Genomic DNA, 27,662 nt, shown 5'->3' on the forward strand with positions numbered 1-27,662 from the left:
AGCCATGATACTGCCCCTCGAGCACAGAGGGTTAAGGACCTTGTTAAAGGACATAGTGGGAGCTGGGGGATACCGGGGCTTGAACTCTGACCTTCTGATCAGTAACCTAAAGCTTTAAACACTAAGCCACTACCTTCACTGTTTGCTGAGCCTATGATTTAAATAATGGTACTGCTGTTGAATTCTTTATTCAGTTCCAGTGTCCAGGTCTCAAGATTAATAATAATGCACTCAAATTTTCAGCAACAACTTACACACTGACTTATGGATAGTTCTTTACATTTACAACTTACACACTGACTTATGGATAGTTCTTTACATTAATGTCTTCTGTGGGAAGATTTCTCCTGGGTCCATGTTTTGAAACAGTCAGAGAAAAAGCTGCACAAAAAGCCAGAGGACTTTTCACTAACATTTCTCACTAAAGTATTACGTTGGATTGGGTTTTTGGGGGGATTTTGAGAATGAGTAAGAAAACCAAATTTTTTAACAGCTCTAATGTGAGTTGAATTTGTTTTGTGGACATTAGCATTACTCTGAAAAATGTAAATGGGAGAAAGATATCTATAATATCATTTATTTGTAATCAGGGCAAATGCGGGACATGCTTTTAAATAAATAAATAAATACATACATACATATATAGACTTCATGATAAAAACAGTACCTCACTTTAACCGCATGTAAGGGTTCATCCCTCCACCTCCTTCTCCTTGATTCATTTTCTATAATTGCAAATCCTATCAGGTTTATTTCCTGCTATAATTTCCATTTAACATATGAATGGAATAGAGAGCATGTGAAATAACGGCCACCTGAGAATATTGTGTGACTGTATTAAATTGTTTTACAGCTTCAGATGCTTCCGAACCTCATTATCCCCAGCTTTATATTGCTCACTTGTACGTGCTAAAGTTCTAGAGAAAAGATTTTCTAACATGACAAAATTATTCCACCCACCTATTATCATCTCTATTATCCCATTATTAGAAATGAAAAAGTCCTAAAAAAATTTTTGTTAATTTTTTTTTATTGCCACTAGTATAATTGCCAAGTTAATATGTAAAGAAACACTAATTGAGTTAAGTTGAATTACTGTATTAATAACTGCACAAATGCTGTATCCATATTACGGGCTGAATATAATCATATATTTTCCTGAACTTCCTTTGCAACTTTGCAGTGATCGTTCTCTTTGTTGTCTTTTGTATCAATAAAAGAAGTTAATATTGTTATGGCCGCAGAAAATCAGGCAAATTAAACAATTCACAGTGACAGGAACTGTTTCTGATATTTTATGTAATGGAGGTGAAGGCGGATACAAATGCCTTTCCACTAAAGCTATTTAAAAAATGTTTCAATTTAAGTATACTTTCTTTCGGCTTCTCCCATTAGGAGTCGCTACAGCGGACCATCCGCATGTTTGATTTGGCACATGTTTTTACGCTGGATGCCCTTCCTAACGCAACCCTCCCCATTTATCCAGACTTGGGACCGGCACTAAGGCTTGTGCAACCCTAATGGCTGGGGTTGGTGTCCTGACCAGGAATCGAACCGGGGCCGCAGCGGTGAGAGAAATAATGTAAATAAATGTATATTCTACGTAAATGAACATTCAAAACCTTCGCAATTTGATGTTGAGGAACATTATTCTGAAATTGTTAACCAATTTGCATAAATACAGAGTGGTGAAACTTGGCCCATCTTTTCTTCTAAAAGACTCTGCCTCTCTACTTTACACTTTTTATACCCATTAATGTTACTGACCTGTTGCCAATTAAACTAATTAGTTGCCAAATGTTCTTTCAGCTCTTTTCTTTGAGTAACACTAATTTTTTCCACCCTTTTTTTGCCCTGTCCCAAATTTCTCAAGCTGTGTTTTAGCCATGTCCTTGTGCAAATTACGATAGAAAAGTAGAAAGAAGTGGTCACTTAGTGATTAAGGCATTAAGTTAAGAACTTCTGATTGGTTGGTTATGAGTCCAAATGCCAGAATCACTCCTGGCCCCTAGAGCGAGGTACTCAACCCTCAACTCTTAAGTTCTTTCAATCAGAACAGTAAGTCACTCTGGATAAGGGCATCTTCCATAAATAGCCATAAATAAACACAATATCTTATTAATACACATTCAAACCAACGTGAGACAGTGAGTGTCTTGAAAGGTGAGACGTATATACTTGTGCTAACTACAGGGCATCATGATTGAGGTGCAAAGGTGCATGAACTGTAAAAAGGCATGTGAGAGTTTAATAGCTAATGGGAAATGTAGGCCAGAGCCATACTCCTGACAGCTTCTTTTTGAGGAAAAGCTCTTAGATGCTGTTATTCCGATCTTGCCATCTATTGGGAATGGGAAATGGGAACAGGACAGACATTTCAGATGACAAGATATGAACCTGTTTAAGTCTATCAGCCACATAAACTGCACATTTTGTGTTTATTCCACAAGGAATCTGTCTTGGCTATTGACACTTGTATGGGCACGGGATCGAAACAGGGACCCTGGAGCTGTGATTCTGAAACCCTCCCCTGCTACCATGCCATCCTAATATCAAAGTTACGAAGCATAATTAATACAGCCGTTATTATTATTCCAGGACTGTAAAACTTTTTTTTTTGTAATAATGGAGCGTAAAAACTGATTAGTTTAATTATCACAGATTGGCTATTAAGACAAGGACATGCAATGTCACGCTCCACACTTCTATATTTTCCCTCGTGGTCTGCCAGCGAAAAGCGCTACGGTAAACTCAAGGACAGGGGGTTGAAATAAACATGGGTTACAATATACAGTGTACAGTAACTCATAAAATTGAGTACACCCCTCACATTTCAGCAAGCACTTTAGTATATCTTTTCAAGGAACAATACTATAGAAATGAAACGGGAATTTTTCAGAACAGTCAATGTGCAGCTTGTATTTCAGTGTAAACATGTTGCTTTGCATGATTAAGCAACCTACTATTTTAACAATATTGGTTGTATGTTGAGTTATATTCGAAGGACAGTAAATTTATACTGCTAGACAACCTGCACATTGACTACTTTAAAATATATCCAAGTTTCATTACTATAGTATTTTCCCTTGAGAAGATACTGTATGCTAAAATGGTTGCTAATATGTGAGGGGGTGTACTTACTTTTGTGAGATACTGTATAAAAACCTGGTTATTGTGCACGCCCTGTTGAAAATGTTCTGTTAGTTATAGTCATAAAATCACTGGCTTGCTGTAATAAGGGCCATCTTAAGTAGTTGATCATTTCACAACATCGTTGAATTGTTTTCCAGTAACAACATACCATGAAGTGTTTTAACATTTTACATTCAAGAATAACTTTTTTTTTTACCCATTTCTAGTAGAGGTTGATTTGGTTTTTTTTTATCAGTTTTTATGCGTTTGTTCTTACTTATGTTGCAGCAACTCGAAAGTTGTTTCATCACTTACTAATGTTTACCTCTGGTTGGCACATAATAGTGACACTGGAGATTCTTCGAAAAAAACATGTTACTATAGAAACAAGTTGGAACAATTGGTCTTTCAGTGGTTAAGACATTAGATTTCTGATTGGAAGGTCGTAAGTTTAAATCCCAGAATCATTGTGAGGCCTTGAGGAAGGCCTCAGTTGCATCCATGATATCATTGTAAGTCACTCTGGACAAAAGTGTCTGCCAAATGCCCTAAAAATTTAAGGAAAAAATAAACATATAAACATATTAAACCAAGTGCATTTGAATTAGAGCCAGAACTCCTGTTTAGTTTAATGACCAATCACAACAGAGAATTCAGTAACGGTTAGATATTTGGGACTGGACTGACACAAACACACATGGTTTTAACCCCCTTTAACAAATAATTGCTGCGAAGCCTAGTGTCCCAGTTATTTTTGTGTTATCTTGTGTTCATTTATGGTTTTTCATGAACATAGTCCTGGTGAAATGTTCTTTCAGTGGGTTCTGTAGTTCTGTAGTTCTACTCTAAGGCTTGACTTTACTTGTTAGATATGCATGCAATTCATTTTTTATGACCAATAAGCAAAATTTAACCAGTAATGCAGTTGTAAAGTGGTATAAATGTGCACAAGCCACTGATATGCAGGGCTACAAATGGTTACTTTTTTACAAATTCTTGACCTTGTTCATTTTGATTTTTGTGTCGGCTGAAATTACATATTGACTGCAGGTTATCAAAGAGGTTATAAAAAAAAAAAAAAAAAGAAAAAAAAAATGTTCTTTTCTTTTCTTTTCTTTCCTTTCTATAAAGCGGAGTGTTAAATAAGCACTCACAGTAAGAACCGACTGCTAAGCTGGTCAAAAGGCCCCAGCTGTGCTGTCAGCACACAGGGAATGGAAAGTTGACGTCTAGACAGGCAGACTTAGTATTGCTTTTTCAGATTACAAGGGAAAGCTATGGACAGGATGATGGTGTTAATCTACTGGCAGAATAAATCATTGGTTCTAGACGAATCACTCCTTCATCCAGGCTTATTCGTGAACCCTACAGTGTGGACATATGATTAAGAAAAATCTCTAAGGCTACGTCTACACTAATCCGGATTAAAGAATTCATCAAAAAAAGGATCACAACATTGTTTTCAATCGTTTCCCAAAAGTTGCTCATCCACAGTAAAACGTCTGAAAACGATGACGTTTCTGCACTGCGCATGAGTAACACGTAAGGTGCTTTGACCATTATACCCTATTTCCGTCTGATGTTTATTTATTTTCTGGCTCTTTGAAACGTTGGCAGCAATGACAAAAGATGCATCATAGTTTTTGAAAAGAATTTTCACAGTCCACACTGAGACTCGAAAACATGTTTTCAAATGTACCCATTTTAGAGATTGTTTGCAAAAAGCTATGTTTTCGTTGACTGAAATTGCCACCTTAGTTTTGACGAAGAGCTAAAATATGTCAAAAGCATGGAATATCAGATATAATCATCCAAGAATTTCCACTGAGCTCATGTCTGGTGTGTTCTCGTTTATATATTATTCTAGCATTAAATAATGTTTAATTTAATTACCAATCAGATGCACAGAGGAAATCTTGATATGAAGTACCATTCAGTTTGCTGTTCCTCGTGTGAATTGCACAAAGCTCATTGTCTTTCTTGTTTGAATTGTTTAAAAAAAAAACATTTTACTCATTAAATTCTGACCTATGTCATTGTTCCAATAAAAGGCTTTGTGGGAAAAAAACTGACTTAGACTTGGCTGCAGACATTCATGTGTGCTTAGAGATTTGGGTTTGATTTGCCCACTCAACAAGCACTGGGATCCCTCCGTGCGCAATACTGCAGATAAATCACAATAATCAAAGCCAGTGGGCGATAGTGGACCTCGGCTTCAATAAAAAGAAACAAAGTCAATCTTTCTTGCACGGTCCGCTCGTCTCGGGGAGAGAGAGAAAAAAATTATAATTATCCTGTCTTGAGATTATTTAAAAACAAACAAAACAAAAAAAGAAATCTCCCAGCAGAGCTCACGGCGGCATGCTGAATGACAGTAGCGTCGTCACTTCTCTTCTGCCTTTTCTTTTTGTATCAGTGTTTGCATAGTGCTTGTCAGCATTCCTTGAACCTCTCTAGCTCATTTCTGAGCGTATTCTATACAGGAGTAAATGTACGCTTCTTCCCTCCTACATCCACTCATGGGCATTTCACAGATGGTAGCATTGCAGCATCTTCCACTGGCATTGTTTCTTTGAAAGAAGATTACAGGCCTATAGCTATGCTGTATGAGTGATTAATTACATCGCAGTGTATTTCTGTGTGGGTGTGTTATGATCGTCTCTTTTCAATAGCCTTTTCAAATCCCCTTGTTTTGCCAACTGAGGAATGCAGATTTCCTGTGAAGCCACCCGCCAGTGAACTTAATGTCAGAGATGATATGTGCATAGCCAATATGTCTATAGCAGGGAAAAATATACAGTATGAATGATCCTAAACATGTTTCTGTGTCTCTTGCTGTCTCTGCCATCTGTTTCCCCATACCTTTCCTCGGTCTGCCTCCTCCTGGCTACAGACGTCACTGCTGGCATCCCCATCGGTGTGCTCGTGGCGTGTAGTTTGGCATTGCTGCTGCTGGTGGCATTAGCTTCCTGGAAATTGTGCTGGATACCTTGCCGCAATAAGGCCGTGACATCCACCAGTTCAGTCGCCCTGACCGCAGACAGCTACCCGTCGCCTCAGCCGCTGTCCCGTGTGCCCAGTCCCCAGCAGCCCCTGGTTGGCATGGCCATGGAGAAAGTGAAGGAGTCGCTGACACCCATGGGCTTCCTGGAAGCAGCCGTGAAGATCAGTCACACGTCGCCTGACATTCCAGCAGAGGTGCAGCTTTCCATGAAGGAGCACTTCCTGCGGCGCACACAGCGCATGCAGAGACAGACCACAGAGCCAGCTTCGTCTACCAGGTAATGTAAAATCTATTTATCTATCAGAACATACATTATAATACTTTTTTTTAAATAAGCTTCACTCTTCTCCTTCACTAGAGGAGTGTGCTTGTTGAGATTTGCGCTCATTCATCAAGGATGTAGTAAAGTCAGGTATTGGTCAGGTAGGTGAGGTGAGGACTTAGCGTACCAGTTCAACTCTAAGGTGTTCAGTGGGGTTGAGGTCACAAAATGTGGTAAATTTTGGTAAATTTCCCAAGAATGATCCAATTTACAGTTTAATTAACTTATTGAGACGTAAAAAGTTGTATAGATAGATAATATGTCTTTAATAAATTAGATTTTTAAAACACTAATAGGTGGTCCCATAACTAACATGGTAAGTGACCCAAAAAGTGTGCGATATAACCAACTTTTATGATAATAGTGTTACAATACAAAGCATCTATCTTATGCTCTAAATATTTGTATTTGTATAATTGTATCTGTATTCAGAATTAAATCTAAAATAGGAAACATCTAACTCAACTACAATCCACCAACAACATTGGGGGAAAAAAGATTGAAATGCCCACCCTGTCCACAATTCCTCAACCTCAGCTACATTACTGAAGTTATTACTTTTTGTTGGTGCTCACAAGCTATTTTTTCTAATAAATTTTATTGGTTTTATTTTTTCTAATATATTTTATCGGCAAACTTTATCACACTGTAATCCTGACCTGGCAGTTACAAAGAAACAAACAAAAATTCCATATCTGACTGCTCAGCATTCAGCCTTGAATATATAAACGTCCCGCTTTCAACTTCAACTGTTTCTGCAGGATCCTGTTTGCTCGTCTCCACAGGCTGTAACATGAACTATTATTTCAAGTGTTCAGCAGGGCATGTTTTTGCATCGCTTCATTCTGCATAATGTATTTGGAATTGTTTACCTCCCTATTTGATTGACACATTGTCTTACAGTTTATTAATTCATACTCATAAACTAGTTTTTCACAAATTGCGCATCATTTTGGTGGAGCTTATGTACAGAGTGTACCGCATCAACAAGCCAGACTGAAAAAGAGCAGAGCATTAAGAATGGAATTATCTAAAAGAACGATATGAGAGAGAGGCTTGTATCATAATAAGACCCAGAGAAGGGAACAATAGCTGACTGTGCAATAACAGGGGCAACATACCTAGTGGTAATAAGTGCATATTGCAGATTGCAGACTGGTGACAATAACATCCTGGTAACCGTGGTTACAGTTTTCCTGCTAACAAGGAACGTCCCCATAATGCTAAAGATGTCTCTGGTGCTGAATGGTACACACAGATATATTAAGTGTATGTGTGTTTTTTTTACAGTGATGACAATATTGACCGACTGATGACAATAACATCCTGGCATAATGGTTATGGCCTGCTAAAAATGAAAGTCTATATAATGCTACAAATGTTTCTTGTCGTGAAAATTTACAGACAGGTCATATAGAGGTTATTACGGTGGTGATATATGACCTTCAACGATATATGTATTGTGTCTTGTGATTGTCTTAATTACTGCAAACATTTCTATTGCAGAAGGAAGGAGCAGGGGGTTGTATCACAGAAAGGAGTGGATATTGACCGCAAAAACATATCAATAAAACAACAAACAAACAAATAAATAAAAATAGGCACATTCATTAAAAGTGTCTTATACCAATAGGTTATTATATCATATCTCTGACAGTAGAACCACCTGCAAGGGTAAATAACCATACTTGCTTGAAGACCTTGTCAATTCCATTGTTACAGCTTACAGAATAACGTTTATGGTCGACTTTATAACATGCACATTTAAAAAAATGTGTATAATCGGGTATAATTATTATGGTTATTGTTATTATTTTGCATTTATCTCAATTTCCAGGGACAGACATTTGTTAAAAGCCAGAGGTAATTTGACAAACTAATATGACAGTCAAAGTGTTGCTATGATAGCTTAAGTTATACAACCTGTTTCACAAAAATTCAGCAACATTAAGCATACATTACAGTACCTAAAGTACCTAAAGACCTAAAATAAACTTCGCGACATTATTTAGTCAATAAAATATGTCAGCATGGACACACATCTGCGCTACAAGTTCATTAAACACTTCAGGACGTCCTGGTGTTCAAAAATAATAAACTATGTTCAACTAAGTTGTTTTTTTTTTTTTTCCAAAACAGCATGCCCTATTGTGTATTATACTATAAAAGCCCTATAATAAAATCCTGAATTCTATAAAATAATGTCTCTAGTACTACAGTACCTGAGCAATAATGAATTTTAAGCTTATTAGACAATTAAACAGTAGTATCCAGTAGTATGAGTGTTCTTATTAAGAATCTTCTATGCTTTGTACAATAATAAGACACCTTTATGACAAAGCAACCATTCGGGGGGGGAAAGGGTTGTCTCATTTACAGTTTAAATTTATTAAGCCTATTTACTGTGGAAACTGGGAGAGTGCAGTGATGTCAGGGAGGTCAATCATTTCCAAATTGTTCCAGCGTCGCATCAAGCACAATAAACAGAACTAGCAGACTGATGGAGAGAGGGAGAGAGAGAGAAAGAGGGAGAGAGAGAGAGAGCAGCTCGGGGCAGATGGAAATCAGTGGTGTCATGTAGCGAACGTCTTCTTGTGCCAAACAAAATTGTTCATGTTGCCATCATTGATTTTCTGCATGTCCTCTGATAAAGACCAGCTCTTTCTCATGCTAATGTGTAAACCGCCTCGATTTGCCACAGGAAACAAATGCAAGGTATCGCTTGAAGCAAAGACAGCCTCATAATGAAGCTGATTTCTTTTGAACATTGGGACAGAGAAGCTTTACAGAAACCAATATTTCTATTAAGCAATGCAGAGGTGACAGCAGTGAGGAGAAAACATCCTGAGAAGTCTAGGAATCCGACAGAAAAAGGAAACTGTTCTGGGATTAAAAAAGAAAACATGAAGCTGTAGAAAAGGAAAGACAGGCAGTACTAGGTCTACTCAAGGGAGGTATAGTGTAGTGTAAACAAGTTGTGAGTAAGAGCACCACAGCAGCAGTGCTTAGGTACAAATCTGTTTTGAAAACTGCAGGTTTCCTATAGGAGCATCCACAGTAGCAGATATTGAGAATCGAATGCAAGAAACTCTGAGCAAATAATCCTTAGAAGCTTCACTGGTACTTTTGAGCCGAGTTTGAAACCAGAGTCTATACATTTTTATTTCCATCATTCTCGATGAAGAAAGTGTGCGGGAACTATGAGATAATTGCTATAAAAGTGCATGCAGATGGGTGGATAAAATACATACAATTCATTTCTAGTCGGATAAGCCTGTCCTCAAGTTTGTCAAAGGATAGCATGTGCCACACTGGTAACGTCTCTGAAGCCATCAGCTGTTTGAAATCGCACCAGTTCTACAACCCTAAATCCAAAAAAGTTGGGACAATGTGTAAAATGTAAAATAAATAAATAAATAAATAAATAAAGTAGAATGCGATGATCTGCGACGATCTCATAAATCTATATTTTATTCACAATAAAACAAACATACAAAAAACATAGTTAATCGTTAAACTAAGAATTCATACCATTGTTTTATTTTGAATTCAATGGCTCCAACAGGTCTCTAAAAAGTTGGGACAGGACCACGTTTACCACTGTGCAGCATCACGTCTTCTGTCTGTATACATCTGGAAACTTAGGAGACCAGTTGTTAAAGTTTTAGGAAAGAAATGTTGTCCCATATGTGTCTGACACTGGATTCTAGCTGCTCAACAAATCTGGGTGTCCCATGATGTGCTAAATGTTTTTCAAACAGTGAAAGATATTGTCTGCAGGCAAAACAGTTCAGCACCCAACATGCTAATGGACAGTCATTCTATTGGAATAGATGCGATATGCAGTTAGCATTGTTTTGCTCATACAGTATATGCAAGGTCTTCCATTTTAAAGACATTTTCTGGATGGAAGCGTCTAGATCTAAAATCTGTATATACCGTTCTGCACTGATGGAGCTTATCTTTTGGTGTCCCATCCCAGCTTTTTTGAGACATGTTGCAGCCATCGAATTCAAAATAACCCTATATGTATATATATATATATATATATATATATATATATATATATTCAATATTTATTTCAATTTTAACCAGTGTCCCAACATTTTTGGAATTGGGGTTGTACATTAGTTATATTCTAAAGGACCTTCCCTTTCACATACACATAGTGTGATCTGAATAATCCGCAAGCATTATGTGTATGTGTATAGTAAGCGTTTCAGTGTGTGCGCTGGTAAATTTAAATAGTGACGATGCTATAGAGAAGAATAGAAATGAGAAAGGCATCCAGCTTTAGATCAGTGTCTTTATGCCAATGCTCTAGCTATGAATCCTAGTATCATAGAGACTAAATTCATTTTAGTACAGGACCAGGAACTGTGCTGAATAAAAAAGGTAGTGTGATCTGTAATGCATGCAAGCAGCAGTAACAGTGGTGGTATTTGTCATTTAAATTATTTATTTCCCGCGAGCCCATAATGCTATATTGATAACATAATTCACGAGTTCATGCTCTCTAAAAATGAAACTTTCGTGTTTCTGACTGGTTAATCCTGCATCAGTTGGCAGCCAGTAGACTGTGACTAAGCAAGTAAAAAAAAGGAGTACGTTCATTAGATGTCTTTACTGTCCTTTTATTAATATCACTGATGCGGTATTTTGCTCTATTCAAGCTATTCCAAATATATACATACCATTTTAGTTCTTCTCAAAGGACAATACTATAGACATGAAACTTGGATATATTTTCGATTAGTCAATGTGCAGCTGGTATAGCAGTGTAGATTTACTGTCCTCTGAGAAAAGCTCACCATACAGCCATCATTGTCTAATTAACTGGCAACAAATGTGAGTACACCCTAAGTGAACATGTCAAAGTGTCAATATTTTGTGTGAGCACCATTGTTCTCTAGCACTGTGTAAATCCTTCTGGGCATGGAATGGTATATGGCTTGGGTCCTCAGACTTCTAACTACAGGTAAGTCAAGTCAAGTCAAGTCAAGTTTATTTGTATAGCGCTTTTCACAACAGACATTGTCTCAAAGCAGCTTTACAGAAAACAACAGTGAAGGTGAATGGTGTGCGTTTGTCCCTGATGAGCAGCCGTGGCGACAGTGGCAAGGAAAAACTCCCTTAGATGATATGAGGAAGAAACCTTGAGAGGAACCAGACTCAAAGGGGAACCCATCCTCATATGGGTGACATCAAAAGTTTGGTCATAAATCTTTCAACAATACAGAACAATTTGTGATCATCATAGATCCAGCATCAGCTTCTCCATGCCAGGGCCTTTAAACACTCGGCATCTACTTCTCCATGATCATCCATAGGTCCACAATCTTCACATTAAACATTAGCGGTCCAGTTAGCGCACTCTCCAAAAAACAACCCAGGCTTTGATTAAACCTTTGCTAACACCTACAGTAGCATAAATCTTGCAAGGTTACTGAGCATTTCTGGCATTGAACCAGTTATTTGTTTTGTTAATGGCTTCTTAGCCTTGTTCAATCTGCCCCTGATTATAGGATGCTTTGCCTGATTATCAGCTTTGAGTGTGGCTTCACCTTTTCGATTTGTCTTCTTCACTCGATAAAACTGTGCACTTTGATTATAGAATGTATATTTATATTTACATTTAAGGCATTTAGCAGACACCCATATCCAGAGCAACAAAGCTACCAACTCCCCAATTGAACTCCCAACAGTGAATCATTTATCTCCAAAATACTCTGTCCTTTACATCTGCATCTTTCAAAACCAACAACCGGCATCTCTTCGCTTCACTACATACATAAACATCCAACTTGGCCTTTCTCTTTTCCTCCTGCCTGACAGCTCTATTCTTAGCATTTACCTTCTACCAGTATACTCCATGACCCTCCTCTGCACATAACCAAACCATCTCAATCGTGCCTCTCTCACCTTGTCTCCAAAAATTCCGACCTGCCCGGTCATTTCCAATCCTGTCCATTCTTGCCACTTCTGATAAAAATCGCAGCACCTTCAACTCTGCCCTTCCCAGCCGTGCCTCCTGTGATTATAGAATGTTTATATGGAAGGTCAGAATAATTTTTTGGACACAAAACGGAACCATTGCTATTTCCACATGGGCGGTTAATGAAGTGATACTGGAGAAACTTTCATATGGATTACAGAATCAGAGAATGTTTATTTTTAATGTGAAATGCTTAATTTTTTTGACATTTTGAGGTTAAAAGAAATTATAATATATATATATAATTATTATATGTTATTATTTTATTATTATTCGAATGAGGTATTGTTATTATATGTACAATGAAATAGGAAACTAATTTAAGTTTGTTTCTTCATTATGAGTAAAAAATGCCACATAACGCGTCGGCACGTTTGTCGTCCACAGAGGGTTAATTGCCAGATGTGTGCGCCATTACGGATTTTGGTGCTGATTTGAGCCCATCAGTAAAACAAAGTTTGAATCTCGCCTCCTTAATATTTATTTCTTTATATTTTTGTATAAAAAAAATGGTCAGACGGAAATGCGCGCTGCATTAATCACGCGTTAATGAAATTAGTGCTGTTAAAATGAATATGCGTTAATGCGATAACGCGTTCATTTTGACAGCCCTAATTAATATTTTAATACAAAACAAATTGCAAATTGTTACCTAATGAGATAAGTAATAAGGTAATAATAATAAGATAATAATAATGTTACACGTAATGAGAAGAAAAAATATTGACATTTCACCAAATAGATTAAAACTAAAGTAATGAGCTTGGTTTGAAAAGTAAGAAGCAGAAAATACATATATTTGTGTAAAGAATTTATGATAGTAATGAAAGTAAAAATGACTCTTAACTCTAACCAATCAGAATTAAAAAGGCATAGCTTGTGGGTGGTAGCTCAGTAGTTAATGTGGTTACTGTAAGGTTACTGATTGGAAGGTCAGGGGTTCAAGCCCCGGTATCGCCAAGTTGCCACTCTTGGGCTCTTGAGCAAGGCTGTATCATGGCTGACCCTGCACTTTGACCCCACGTCTGAGCAAGCTGATATATGCGAAGAAAGAATTTTATTGTGCTGTAGGTTTTGGAGTGTGCTTGAGGAGATTTGTGCTCATTTATTTACAAGGGTGTTAGTAAAGTCAGGTACTATAGATGTACAATATGTCACAATGCTCTGATGTTGGATCCTACTTCCATAAATTTACATTTACATTTGCAGTATTTAGCAGTATTTAGCCCTGATCCAGAGCGAGGTACAAAGTGATTTGAGTCTCTAGCAATAAAAAATAGGTACGCTACCAGGAGTGGGGTTCGAACCCACGCAGACATATGTCTATTGGATCTTAAGTCCAACGCCTTAACCACTCGGCCATCCTGGTAAACACGGATGTTAAGCAAACATCTCCATACACAAAACTTCTCCATAGTTCCTGTCTAACGTCTCTTACGTCAAATCTGACAAAGCATTAGATAAAACCTTACAACCTGCACTTTCAGAGCTTCTATTACAGAAAGCTTATTGACCTTTTGACCAATCGTATTTGAGAATCCAAAGATACTACGGCATAATTGGTTAACTTTGACTTGTATCATAAACAAGTCCACAGGAGACCGAAAAACACTTATTTTTAATCTGTAAATTATAAGAAACTTGTTTGGCATTTTAAATTGAGACACAATTTCCTCTTTAAACGTCCTCAATTAATTGGACGATGTTCAATCCATATTCGGTTACCTGGGAGATCATTAATCTTTGTTCAGTGCGAAAAGCATTTGCAGTCGTTAATTAGCATTTTGACATGGAATGCTGTTCACAAGGGCCGGCGCGTTTTGCTGTGAAAGTAATATGAAGCACTTGAGGCTAAATTTTATTGCTACCACATATCAGCAGTGCTTAGAACAACTTTCCTCATTGCATTCCATGTATAAATATTAATATGGTTAAATAAAAGCAATTGGTTTTTTTTTCTTACTTTGTGAGCCTTAAATTTTAGACCCTTGTCTAGGGAACCCTGGATCTAAGATCGAAAGGCTGACAGTCTCTTTGTTTCATTCTCAGGCACAGCTCCTTCAAACGTCACCTTCCCCGTCAGATGCAGGTGGGGAGTCTGGACCTGGGAGATGATTATGTGGACATGGACGAACAGCCCACAAGCATCGGCCGTATCAAGCCAGAGCTTTACAAACAGAGTATGCCTGAGAATGAAGAGTCGGCAAAGAAAGGGAGCTCCAAGACGTGTGGGAAGATCAACTTCTCACTGCGCTATGACTATGAAAACGAGACACTGCTGGTCCATGTCCTCAAAGCCTTTGACCTGCCAGCTAAAGACCTCTGCGGCAGCTCAGACCCCTACGTCAAGGTCTACCTGCTGCCTGACCGCAAGAAGTTCCAGACGCGTGTCCACCGCAAGACCCTCAACCCTACGTTTGATGAAATTTTTCAGTTCCCCGTGCCCTACGATGAGCTGCACGGCAGGAAGCTCCACCTCAGCGTCTTTGACTTCGATCGCTTCTCCCGGCACGACATGATCGGCGAAGTCGAAGTGGATAACCTGTTCGAGGTGTCCGATCTCTCCCGGGAGACCTCCATCTGGAAGGACATCCAATATTCTACCACCGTAAAAAAAGATTTTTTTCTTTCCTTTTTATTCAGTTCCAGTGTATGTCCCTGTTCATATCGTTGCAATAATCACATTCATAATTAGCTTATTAGCAGAAAGCGATATTATCAGCATTGTTTAATGGAAAAAGAACCAAATTAGTGTTTTCATCACACACCTGAATGCACATGCTAGGCCCAACCATAGCAGCTGGAATAACATAACATTTTTCTGAGAAGTTAATTATCGCTGGACAAATTCACTTGGAATTTACGATGTCCACTTAATATGACCAGAGATAAATGGAGGCTTTGTGTATGTACAGTGGTTGAGCGAATAATCCAATTTCAAGCAGTATACAGTATTTAATACAGTTTGGCACTGCAGTTCTTGAAAAGTCATGGGTTACACTTAAAGCAGGACCTTATAATCAGAAGCAAAAACACCCCCCTATCAGTCTTACTTCAAAGTGCAGATGTGTTTCGTTAAGATAAGAAAAGTCAATGGCTTGGATTTATTGTGCAGCATTTTTTTACGATGTACTTACGATCTATTTTCCAGCAATCTGCAATTCCTCCACTTCCTTTTTTGTTTTGAGACCTACAGCTTGAATCACAAGTCTAATTAATGTCAAGTCAGACATCTCCTTATCATCTGGCTTCATTGGGATGCACTGTAAAGCATTTTTTTCAACCAATTGGCTATAGAGGATCATCTAATTCACAAGTTAGTCCAGCATATTGAGACCTGCACCACAGTTTTGGACTTTCAGGAAAAAAAGAAATTGTCAGTTTATGGATTTAGTACATCTTAAAGTATGATTTAAAGGTGCATAGCTGGATATGAATCAGATTTGATCTTTAGATGTACAGTCCAAATGAAAAGTCGCAAACTAACAAGATTGCGAGTGTCAAGGTCGCGAGTATCGAGGTTCCACTGTATACTATATTCATCTTATCAGGTAATAGACACACTATTTAGAGTTGCCAAAGTTCAAAGTAACATTATTGATAGATTGTTCAAAATGTAACTGCAATAGAGGCTGGGTTTTCCAATACCATCCAGACCAGCACTTCTAAACTCAAGCTATTGTCTTTAAACCAGAATAAAAAATCTGGGAAATTCAAACTGAAAGAAAAAGGAAATTTGAACTGTATAAAAAAGGTGTGAAATTCAGTCCTAATTCAGCTAATCTATGCACATCCTTGCAGCGTCCAAACGTATCTTACCACATATACGCTGCAACGTTTGACTGCCACTCAAAACTTTAAATATTATTACAATTTTGTCGTATCGCTATCATCATCCTAAGATCGAAAAATCATTAGATGAACCATTGTAAATCAGGGACCACCTGTAGTTAGTTATTCCAAACCTTTAGCTGAAATAATTTGCCATGTCAATGGTGCTTTTTGCTAGTTGTTTTTTTCTGTCCTTGTGATCCAGTTCATCAGAAAACAGTTCAGTTGCCAGGTAGTGGAAGTAGCCATTTTGGATTAGTATTGCTTTCACAATTTGAACAAAATTTAACCTGCATGTATATAATGAGTTAGCATGTTGGACCTATTTTGTTCAAAACCTACCGCTATTGCCAAAGGTTGCAGTTTGATGGAAATGAATATCGTTAAATGACCTAGTTTGTTTCACATTTTGTTTCTCAAAAACCATAAAAGGTTAGGAATTTCCAGACTTTTGACAGGCAGTGAAAATATTCTTACAGATACCACAGGACAGAGTAAACTACAGTTCCGTAATGTTTCTCTCTTGAGAGAGTGTAAAAAATCCTCAAGAAAAATCATAAATAATCCCACCTGTGACTCAGAGGTCCATTTCCTTGGTAGTGATTCCGAGACTGCAAACAACGCATGCTAACATTTATCTTGGAGATTGCTCTGGCGGACGTTTAAGACAACATGCCGTTTTACACTCAATTAGTCGCTCAATGGGAAGAACTGAAGGACAAATCAAAGTAACTCACAGCCATCGTGAGTTCCTCTGTGGGGCGTGGATTGAGGACAAGCACAACATTTAGGCTGATTTGCCTTCAACAACAACAACAACAAAAAACTCTATTTCTAGACGGACGTATTACCGTTTCAGTGGCAGTAATTGTTCTGGTGTTTTACATGCTTAGTAATTGATGCTAGCAGAGACAGGAAGGAAAAAAAAACCTTCCCTCGATTTAATTATAGAAGAAGCAGTGATGCAAGGGATTTAACAAGACACGCAGTCCAGCAGAATGCTGGGTTTCAGACAGCTTTGAAATGGCTTCATGTTCATTACATTGACTGTTTCATCACAAATTAGCGCATTGACAAGCTGGAAAGCCTAATGCGTTTGGCATTTTAGACCCCTGCAAAGGCTCAAAGGACAATTCTCTTATGGCATCAGGCTCAGGGCATTTTCTATCAACACTCAAAACAAAACAAAGGGAAGAAAAAACACAGTTGTCACTTTCCATTATGTGTGTACACAGCAGTCATTACAAATCGGAGTGCACTGTCCTACTTTAGAGTCGCCTAAAAGAATAAAATATCTTGCACTGATCGAGTATACAATTGCCAAAGCCACAGACAGACAATATGGTTTCGATGTAAACGTGCAACACAGAGCAGCAATTTCGATGTGGGTGGCAAAAAGAAATGGTGCCAATTTAACAAGCGCCATTTGAATGTTGTCTTTCTCACTTAATTTAGTTTTCTTTTGGGCGTTGCATTATGTAAGATTAGTTTAGCTTTATTATGATAAGCTCACGGTTCAGTGTTGTTCAATTCCAAAATCAGCACTAGACATATTTACGCATCAGCCCCTACACATAATATGATAGCCACATGCCACAAATCCTGCACACCTGCTCCTTGTTGCCAGAAGCAACATTAGCACACCTATTTAAGTTTCTGGGTGTGTGTTTGGCAAACTTTTGTTGATATATTCATATGTTTCCATATGTATGTCAGCTAAGTTCCCAGTCTTCTTGTATTGTTGTTTAGTATATTTCTTTATGATGTGGGTTTTCCTAGGTTTTGGTGGTTATAATTTGAAATACTTGCATCCACCTTTCCAGCATGCTGATTTGTTTCTTTATTCAGGCACACAATGTACACACATAATTATAATTATATATAGAATTATGGAATTATATAACGGAATGGACTGAAGGAAACCTGAAAGTCACCAGTAGATGACTGGATTCTATAAAGCTTCAATCCTTTGAGGAAAATTCCAGAGGGAGTGAAGACATTTTTACAAATTAGGTTTGGAAAAAGGTTTTTGTTTTTAGACAATATATATATATATATAAATTGTTTTTGAATTACTGTGGCATTTTACTGTATATTTTAAGAAAGAATTGAAATGTTACAAATACATTTAGTTTTTTTTTTTAAAGAAAGCAGATAAAGAAAGCAGACGTTTGACTCGAAAGTATCTTTAAAGCTGTCTGGGGACTGCAGAGAAACAAGCAAGTGTGATAATCGAAATCTGAAACACAACGCTCAGAACTGCATGACAGTGTCGATGTGTAGCAAGAGATTATGAGAATGCATGCCATTTTAAATGTAAAAATACGGAAAGATAGATTCCTTAGCAGGTGGTCCCTCAGAATATTTATAGAGTTGGAGTTTTTATATATTTACATTTCTTTTAGGAACAAAAACAACAAGCACAAAGCCTTCAAGCTGATATGGTGAAAGACTGAAAGGAAAACCTTTATTTAATAATAATCTTTATTTTATATAGCGCCCCTAAAAGTTACATCTAAAAGCAATTTTCGAACATAAAAATGTAAAATAGAATTGAAAGAATAATAATAAAATAAAATAAAGGGGTAAAGTAAACATCACAGATACATCACAAAAACAGTAAGATTTAAAAACGTCAATGTCAATGTCAATAGGAAGAGAATTCCAAAGTTTTGGTGCATGGAAGCAAAAAAGTCTGATCATCCATAGAAAGTAATCGGGTAGAAGGAACAGCTAAAAGACCAGAATCAGAGGAGCGGAGATCACGCTTAGGAGTGCAGACAGTTGTAATGAGGTGCTGTACCATGTAGGGCCTTATAGGTCAGCATAAAATTTTTTTATCAATCTGGAATGTAACAGGGAGCCAATCTAATGACTACAAAACTGGAGAAATATGCTCACTAGAGCATCCTGGGCTTCGTCCCAAATATTATTTGACCCGATCTCTCTTGTATTGGTCAGGTTCTGTCTCCTGGAAGGTGCAGCTCTACCTCTGCCATGTTAATCTATATTCTATGTGACTCTCAGAACACGCCTCAGTCTTTGTAGTGTTGTTACACGTCATTCAGATAGCAGCAGTGGTGCTGAGAGAACACGCTCGAGAAACTGATTAGAGAGGAGAAATCCAATTATACAGAAAATATTGGTTACTTTCCATATAATACATTTATCGCGCATCTACTAATAATGATATCTAAATAAATCGCTTTTTACCGATGCAAATACTGTATGTTAAAAACAATGGATTTTGATAGAAATGGCAACTTGTATCCGATGCACACTTTTTTAAATTGATGCATCACATTCCAAGTACAGATGTTTTCCTCTACTAGGGTTTTTTTTTTGCCCATGACTCATGGCTTTTTATTAGGCAAAGGCTCTGTTTCATTTGCGTTCTTCACATGTTCCTGTAGCTAAGTATGCTTGTTTCTTTTTCAGATTCCAATCAATCTACATATAAAATATCGTTCACAAATTACTGGTGACTTTATAAATAATTAAATTTGAGCGAATCTACTAAAATTGTATATAAATAAATTGTTTTATTTACCAATGCATCTATGCTAGAAACGCTGCATCACAATAAAAATGGCAACTTGTATCTGATACACACTTTTCGAAATCGATGCATCACCGTTAACTTTTATGCCGATGTGAATCAGTGGATTCTACCATCGCTTCTGTTTATATATTAGATGTGGTATCGTGTTTAACTGTGGGTATGGCTTGAAAGGCAGTTGTTTAGTTCTTGGTCTCATTAATTAGTTAATTATTAAACATGGAAATGGTGCCAAAGCAAAGTTCTTGATTGTTGCAGCACACTTGCCCACGCATTCTCTTTTAGCTTCGAACCTCATGATAAATCAGATGTAGTAGACTTTAATATCCGGTAACTCCCCATTCCCTCAAACAAAGTGTACTTAGTGTTACTTTCTGACCAAGTAATTCTCAAGCGTGACTATTTGTTCTTTCTTCAAGCAGCTTGTAACAGCATCATTGCACACACATTAGAGCTCCCAGCAAATCAACTTTGCGTGCGGATCGACGCTAAGCCACAGCAGGAGAAGAGTCAGGGCCCCTGTCCCTCCCTGAGAGGCTTAGCCGGCTCATTTAAAGTGATTAGCGTTTCCGCCAGTCTTAATGCTGTGGACAGGATGAGACTGACTCAGGCACTTTGGTTAAATAACAGTCCTTTCCACTTCAACTTACATGCTTTGAATTGAAACAGGCCTGGGTGGGCTTGGCGTCTAAAGCTATCACTGACAGGTCTGGGGGGGGGGGGGGGGGTTGTCTCTTTTTTGGCCTCGGAAAAGTGTTGAGGAAATGATTGCTAACCTGCAGAGGCAGTGACCAAAAAGTCAGAGAAGTTCAGCAGTATTGATGGATAATTAGCACCCAGTTGGGGTGGCGTCTTTTCTTAGAGAGGTATAACAGCTAATTGGCCAGGGTGGCGGAATCTGTCCAAACAGCCCACCACTCAGACCTCAGCAGTGACTCACAGGCCTATTAAAGTCACAGTCAGAAGTGATGAGCTATCAGCTGCAGATACCTACTTATAATGTTTCCCAGGTCCTAATCACATAGCTACAGAAACATTCAAACTTAGGTCTGTTCGCCAAATTATTCCCAGTTTCAAAGGGTATCTGACAAAGAAACAAGCATACTTGGCTACAGGAACGTGTTTATGAAGCAAATGAGACAGAGCCTTCGCCTGATAACAAGTCATGAGTCATGGCCAAAAAAAAAAATCGCTAGTAGAAGAAATCATTTGTACTTGGAATGTGAGGCATCGGTTCGAAAAAGTGTGCATCAGACACAAGTTAGCATTTGTTTCAAGACACATGGTCAGTTACATAGAATACAGATTAACATGGCAGAGGTAGAGCTGCACCTTCCTGGAGACAGAACAGAAAAAAAAACTTCTGGTGTTATTACATTTTTTTTCTTACTTTTTTTTTGCACTACAAAGTCCTGTTTGTGAAAGGGGCCATGTGTTAGATGTCATAAGGTACTTAAGAAAATTTACGATTTGCTGTCTGTCTGAAGCAATAAAATAATAAAAGCGAACTATCTGAATCATACTGAATTGCATAGCATTATGTCCTTAGTAGTGGAGATGCACATCCCTAGTACATACCATCATATTCCTGTGTTCAAAGTGGGTGAGGTGGAAAAATATAATCTAAACAATTTTTTATTTTTTTTCAGATTTCCTCCTTTTTTATACAACTGATCATTTAAGGTTAAAAGTCTTGCTTAAGGGCCTAGGAGCGGTATCTTGGTCATGCAGGGATTTGAATTTCACAACTTTTTTAACAAAAATCCAACATAATCAAAAGCGAACAACAGCATTACTTTTACCCTAATGAAACTACCCTCTTGATTACTTGAAGTCAATAAACGAGGAAATATGGCAAGTAAACCAGGAAATAATCAACTTCTGAATTATAAAGCAACACTTAAACAAGCGGTTGTTACCTGCCAAAATTCAGACGTAATACTAAAAGATCTAATCTTTTCCCCTGGGAGCCAGAGCTCATATTCCACTGTTTGGAAAATGAAGACATTTTATTTTTGCAAAATTATTTTCATGGCAGATTGGAAAAGCCTGTCAGATATTAACAAGCAAGTATACATATCTTTCCCAAAGCCTTTTCATGCCTAAACTATCACCGTGTAGAGAAAGACTGTGAATGTCATGCTTTGATCAAGTGTTTCCACGTAATTGATGATCGGAACGATAGAAAGGTCATATTTTTCAACTAAAGTGTTCAGTTTAAGACATCATATCAGAGCAGATTCTGTTGTATCATCTAATATCAAATGACTTTCTTATTAATCAAGATTGTCTTAAGTTGAATAGTAGAGTCAGGGGTATCATCAGATACTAAAATGCTCTCATTTGAATTAAAATAATATCTTTTCCCTGTATTGGGAAGAAGTCAGTGGTATCAAATATCAAATCATTGCATTATAAGTGGCATTGAACCAGTGCAGATATAGTGGTATGGTTTATTTACATTTGTATTTACATTGTCTTGTATTGAAGCAGGTTTAGTCTAACCGTATTGTGTTGTAATAGATTCAATGGTATGATTAAGAAAGAAAGAGATATTTACTGGTCACATGGACATTACTTTTTTTTGCATATCCCATTGATGTTTCAAAGCTGGGATCAGAGCGAAGGAGCGGTCATGATACAGCTCCTGTGAAGCATAGAGGATTAAGGGCCTTGTTTAAGGGACCAAGAGTGGCAGCTTGGCAATGCTAAGGCTTGAGCCCTTAACTTTCCAATCGGTAATCCAGAGCCTTAGCCACTGAGCTACCACTTTAAAATATATGAATCAAAATAGTCTCTTGTTGTAGCAGGTTTAGGGGGAAGGTCAAATATTGAATTGTCATAAGAATTCAATTCCTTAACATATTGTAACAAATTCAGTGGCACTGTCGAATATCAGATTGTTGCATTATGGTTCGCTTTGTATGGTAGCAGATTCAGTGGTATCAGATATTACATTTTTGATAGAATTTTATTTGTATAGCAAATTTAACAATAAATGTTGTCTCAAAGCAGGTTTATAAAATGTAACAGATTACTGATATAACTTTTAAATGTATAAATCAGTCCATCTAAGTTTATACCCTAAAAGTTTATCCTTAATGAATGAGCCAGTGGTAAAAGGAGAACCCTTGAAAGGAACCAGACTCATCTACCCAATCCACATCCGTGTAATTATCGAATGTCCATTCACTACGGCTCAATCGTTGTTACAGTTATCAACTGTTCAATGACGGAGACTCGAGTGTAAAACTCGAGACATGGATTTAGCATCCTTAAGCTATTGAAGCAGACTGTTTATATTAATTATTTAGTCCAGATCCACCTTCATAGTTTTTGAGTTTAACCATTCTCAGGAAGCTCTTACTGTAAACCTTCAAACTGTTCATGGGAAACCATTTTCAGCAGTTGCAAGTAAACCATAGGATTAGTCAAGTATTTCTGGAGAAAGGAAAGAGATAGGAGTAAGAATAGAAGAATTGACATTGCATTATATTGTGTGTTTTCTGGTTTACACCCTTACTCTTTACTCTAGTGAAATGGACATAAGCCTAATTAGTTCATTTTGTAATCTGATACCAGCAGACAAAATGTCTGTAATTTTTCTGAGCCACAGTCACAGTGCAATATTTCTTCTTTATTCAACTGTTGGTGATAACCAGACACAAAAACTAGAAAAATATATATATATATATGCTAGAAAATGTCAACATGTGAATTTTCCCAGGCCAATGTTACTTAATGGATCTCTACGTTCCTAATAATAATCATTCTGCATGAGCTGAATAGCATATTTTTGTGTTTTATTAAAGTTGTCATGTGCATGAGATTTGCTTTTCTGCTTTGCTTTAATGAATGGACATGATTTTGCTGTGAGCTTGTTTTATAAAGGAAAAAAATCTTGGTTTAAAAAAAAAAAGTCAGTATTCATCATGCTCACTGAGTCAGCTCAGACTTTTCCTGCTCATTCAGTTTTTCCACAACTTGATTTTTTTTTAGCACACTGACATTGTGTTTGTGTGTGTGTGTGTGTGTGTGTGTGTGTGTGTGTGTGTGTGTGTGTGTGTGTGTGTGTGTGTGTGTGTGTGTGTGTGTGTGTGGGTGTGTGTGTGTGTGTGTGAGACAGGAGAGCGTGGACCTTGGGGAGATCATGTTCTCGCTATGCTACTTGCCTACAGCTGGGAGATTAACACTCACTGTTATCAAGTGCAGGAACCTCAAGGCAATGGACATCACAGGCTATTCAGGTAGTATTCTCTTTTAAAAAATTTATATAGTTCCCCTTTTTGAAAAGTATTGCGTTATGTCGATTAAACCTTACTTTGAATTAAATAGCCACACTACATTGCGGTCACGTTACATTTTCAATTTACCTTAATTTGGAGACCCAAATGTCGCTGTGCACAAAAGCCAGCTCCATGGAGATATGCTTTACATAGGTTGGGGTGGAAGATCTTCAGTGGCCTACAATAGAGCACCCCACCTAATCTACATCAGTCCCTGAGTTTACAATCTATTTACATAGATTTAGTCATAGATATTTGTCCCTGCAGTGTATATAATGTATGTTTCCTATGAATTTTTTATTAACCTGATAGATATAGGTCAAATTTTATTTTGCCAGTCCGGCATCATTAAACCTATGTCTTACTATCAAATACAGTGGCATTCAACGTGAGCTCGAAGCAATAAATGTAAAAATGAAACATCTCATTATACATAATGGTTACTAATAGCAGCGATATCTGACAAAAAAAATTAATGTTTCATGTCACTGGCAGATTCAAGTCACGTGCAGTAAACCCGAGCTATTAGAATGTGCCTAAAGCACATTCAATGTCTGAGTCAAACATCCCCTATCCAATTTGTTCCGCTCGAGCCGGGAGTAGTTTTTGCGCCTGACTGATGCACAAAAATAATAAATTGTACAAATCTCCCACTGATCGGTAACTTTGGGAAATCAGTATGCAATAATGATAGTGGATTGTGTTGTACGGCTGGGATCAGTAAAGAACTAAATCTCAGCCGCATCACTCTCTGAATATTAATTTGATTTATCAGTAGTCTAACAAAGCAAATTTTAAAGTGGTAGCCTTCTTACTGAAAATCCAGTCCTTTGGACCTCCTGCTCCACATAGTTGAATTATTTCCATTCACCTTTGACCTGTTTTAGGGAACTAGTTGATAACTATTCAGGTAAAACCAGTATAATATATTTTGATCAAAACGACAAACAAAATTGCTAATGTAGGAATGCTTTTATGATGTGCACAATTCACTCCATGATGTGGAGGTTAAACGAGCAGTTTTGAGAATTTCATTTGTGATCTAAGAAATGCTCGAAAAGCAACTGAGAAAAACTGTAACACATGCCTATGCTCAGACATTTTAGAAGTATTAGCAAAACATCCTATACAGTAATCAGTAATTGGACTACTGTACTGTAATAATACCCAAATAAGGATGGGCTTTCTTTTGAGACTGGTTCCTCTCAAAGTTTCTTCCTCATTTCGTCCCAGGAAGTGTTCCAACCCATGCTAGCCATATCTTTATAGAGCTGGCTTTGTGCACAGGGGCATTATCATGCTGGAACAGGATTGCGTCTTCTAGCTCAAGTAAAGGGAAAATCACTTGCTAGCATTCAAAGACATCTAATACAATCAGGTGTTTCTGACTTTGTGGTAACAGTTTGCAGGAGAACTACATATTTCTGTCCCAATACTTTTGTCTATATACTGCGTTTTACATTGGGTTGTTTCAGTTTAATTGGCTTAAAATCTGTTTAGCTCTAGGTTTGTTTCCTCAACAATAGCAAGTGTTTTTTATTTTTTTTATTTCTCTATAAAAATGAATACCAGCCGTTAGCAAAGAGGTTGCCACAGAAATCGATTTGCTAATTAGATTTTTTCACGGTTATAATCCCTGTGTTTGCACAGATCCATATGTGAAAGTATCTCTTATTTGTGATGGGAAACGTTTGAAAAAGAAGAAGACCACCATCAAAAAGAATACACTCAACCCCACATACAATGAAGCCATCATTTTTGACATCCCCCCAGAGAACATGGACCAAGTCAGCCTGCACATCTCCGTCATGGACTACGACCTGTATGTAAATGCCAACTCATTCCAATTCAGGGTTCATGGTCGAGAATTTTGTATATCTGGAATTTTTTTATTATGACTGGGGTTGTAAAGGTTAGTTAGTATTGCTATTAAAGTATTGCATTCAGCAGTGTTTAGTAAAAAAAAAAGGTTTATATAAGTGCATATATGTTTAACATGTAATAACAGAAGGTGTTGATTTATAAAAGTTTGACTTACGTTAATGAGTTTGTTCTAAAAAGTGATTATTAAAAGAAAAACCTAAATAATTGTTTTCATTGAGGAAATGTTAATTGAACTTTGCATGGAAGAAGTCTCCATTGTCAGTGTGTTTCCCGCCTGGTGAGATTTTTCAAGAAAAATTAGTTTGTTCTTTCTGGTTCCAAATTTTTTGTATTATTTTATAGCTTTTATACATAGTTTTTTAATCTACACTGACACAAATTTACATCACAAAATGTAACTTCAGGGGCTTCTGATGAAATGGGGTTTCATAACAAGAACATGTCTCATGGATGTTTCACAAAAGTATTGTCATTTATTAATGACAAATGCAATAATTAGTTTTTTTTATTATTGCCTACAGCAATTTTAGTTGCCAAAGAAACATTATGCATGTTGAGGAATATTTTGGTTGAACAACGAGATTTTTTAAAAGCGTATAAAAATATTTTGTCAATCACATTTATTTAAACTATAGTTCACATTATTCGTGAACCTTCCAATGACAGAACACATGAAATCCTAATTGGTATCATTATAAATGACTGGTTTTTGAATTCGAGTTTTGGATTCAACCCATTCAATTCAAATGCCCTGTCAAATAGTCTAATAACTAGGACACAATAGTAAATGTTAGTGATAATACTGATAATACTTTTATAATACTTAGCTGTTATGACATTTCAGACCCCCTGGCTATGTCCCCTGAACCCCCATTTCTAAAGGAAATGAGCCAGTTTTAAAATGAAGTTTTAAGAGTAGGAGTAAATGTCTTGGAGATCATTTTAGCCCTTTTATAGGTAATGCTTCAATTACCTAGAAAATGGCTAAAATGAAAAGGAAAAAATTGCTTTATTAAACATCTCTGCATCTCTCATAGTCCTCAAGGTCCTCTGGATAATATCAGTTCAGATCACATCAAAACATCTCTTGATTAAGTCAGAATTATAGTCCTTGACCTAGATAGGCAAAATTACCCCGTTTATCCACCGCAAGCCTGATAATGTCCTTATGGTGAATAAGCTGTACATTTTCAGTTTCGAGCACGCAACCATAAACTGAACATGTGCTCTGACCTTTCGTTTTTGTTTTGCTCGGCAACGTGTTCGTCACATGTCGCAGATTCAAAGGGAGAACACAGAAAGAGGTGGTGTGCCAGAGAGAAAAATAGAAAGTGACACAGACATTCACATTGTGGCTTGGAGGAAAAGGTCAGGAGAAGGTAGTGGTAGTCACAGGGAGTCTCTGTTTATAAAGAGCTTGAAATGTTAGTGCTGTTTGTGTGATATTTGGACTTGAGTAAGTATAGCACACAGCAAAAAAAATAAAATAAATTGGATGATTGGTGAATAACTGATAATAGAATTAAATGTAGTTTTGTGATAACGGAACATATGCATGAAGTCTACAGTAGACAGCATTATAATGTGTTCTGGTAATAAGAGATTATATTAATATGTACATAACTTTATAGGACATATACACTATATAT

The 27,662-nt window shown here is 37.2% G+C and overlaps 1 protein-coding gene across 2 annotated transcripts in view; it reads left to right on the forward strand.

Moving 5' to 3' along the window:
• The window catches only part of syt6a (synaptotagmin VIa), a 76,957-nt gene that overhangs the window by 45,507 nt on the left and 3,788 nt on the right, over window positions 1-27,662 (forward strand). For both annotated transcript variants that reach the window (XM_083570706.1, XM_083570707.1), the window contains exons 2-5: window positions 6,026-6,413; window positions 14,503-15,061; window positions 23,970-24,090; window positions 25,780-25,951. In XM_083570706.1, coding sequence (XP_083426832.1) covers window positions 6,026-6,413; window positions 14,503-15,061; window positions 23,970-24,090; window positions 25,780-25,951 — 1,240 coding nt within the window. The remainder of the gene's footprint in view (window positions 1-6,025; window positions 6,414-14,502; window positions 15,062-23,969; window positions 24,091-25,779; window positions 25,952-27,662) is intronic.

This window comes from Silurus aristotelis, assembly GCF_946808225.1.
Source record: "Silurus aristotelis genome assembly, chromosome: 19".
Lineage (NCBI taxonomy): Eukaryota > Metazoa > Chordata > Actinopteri > Siluriformes > Siluridae > Silurus > Silurus aristotelis.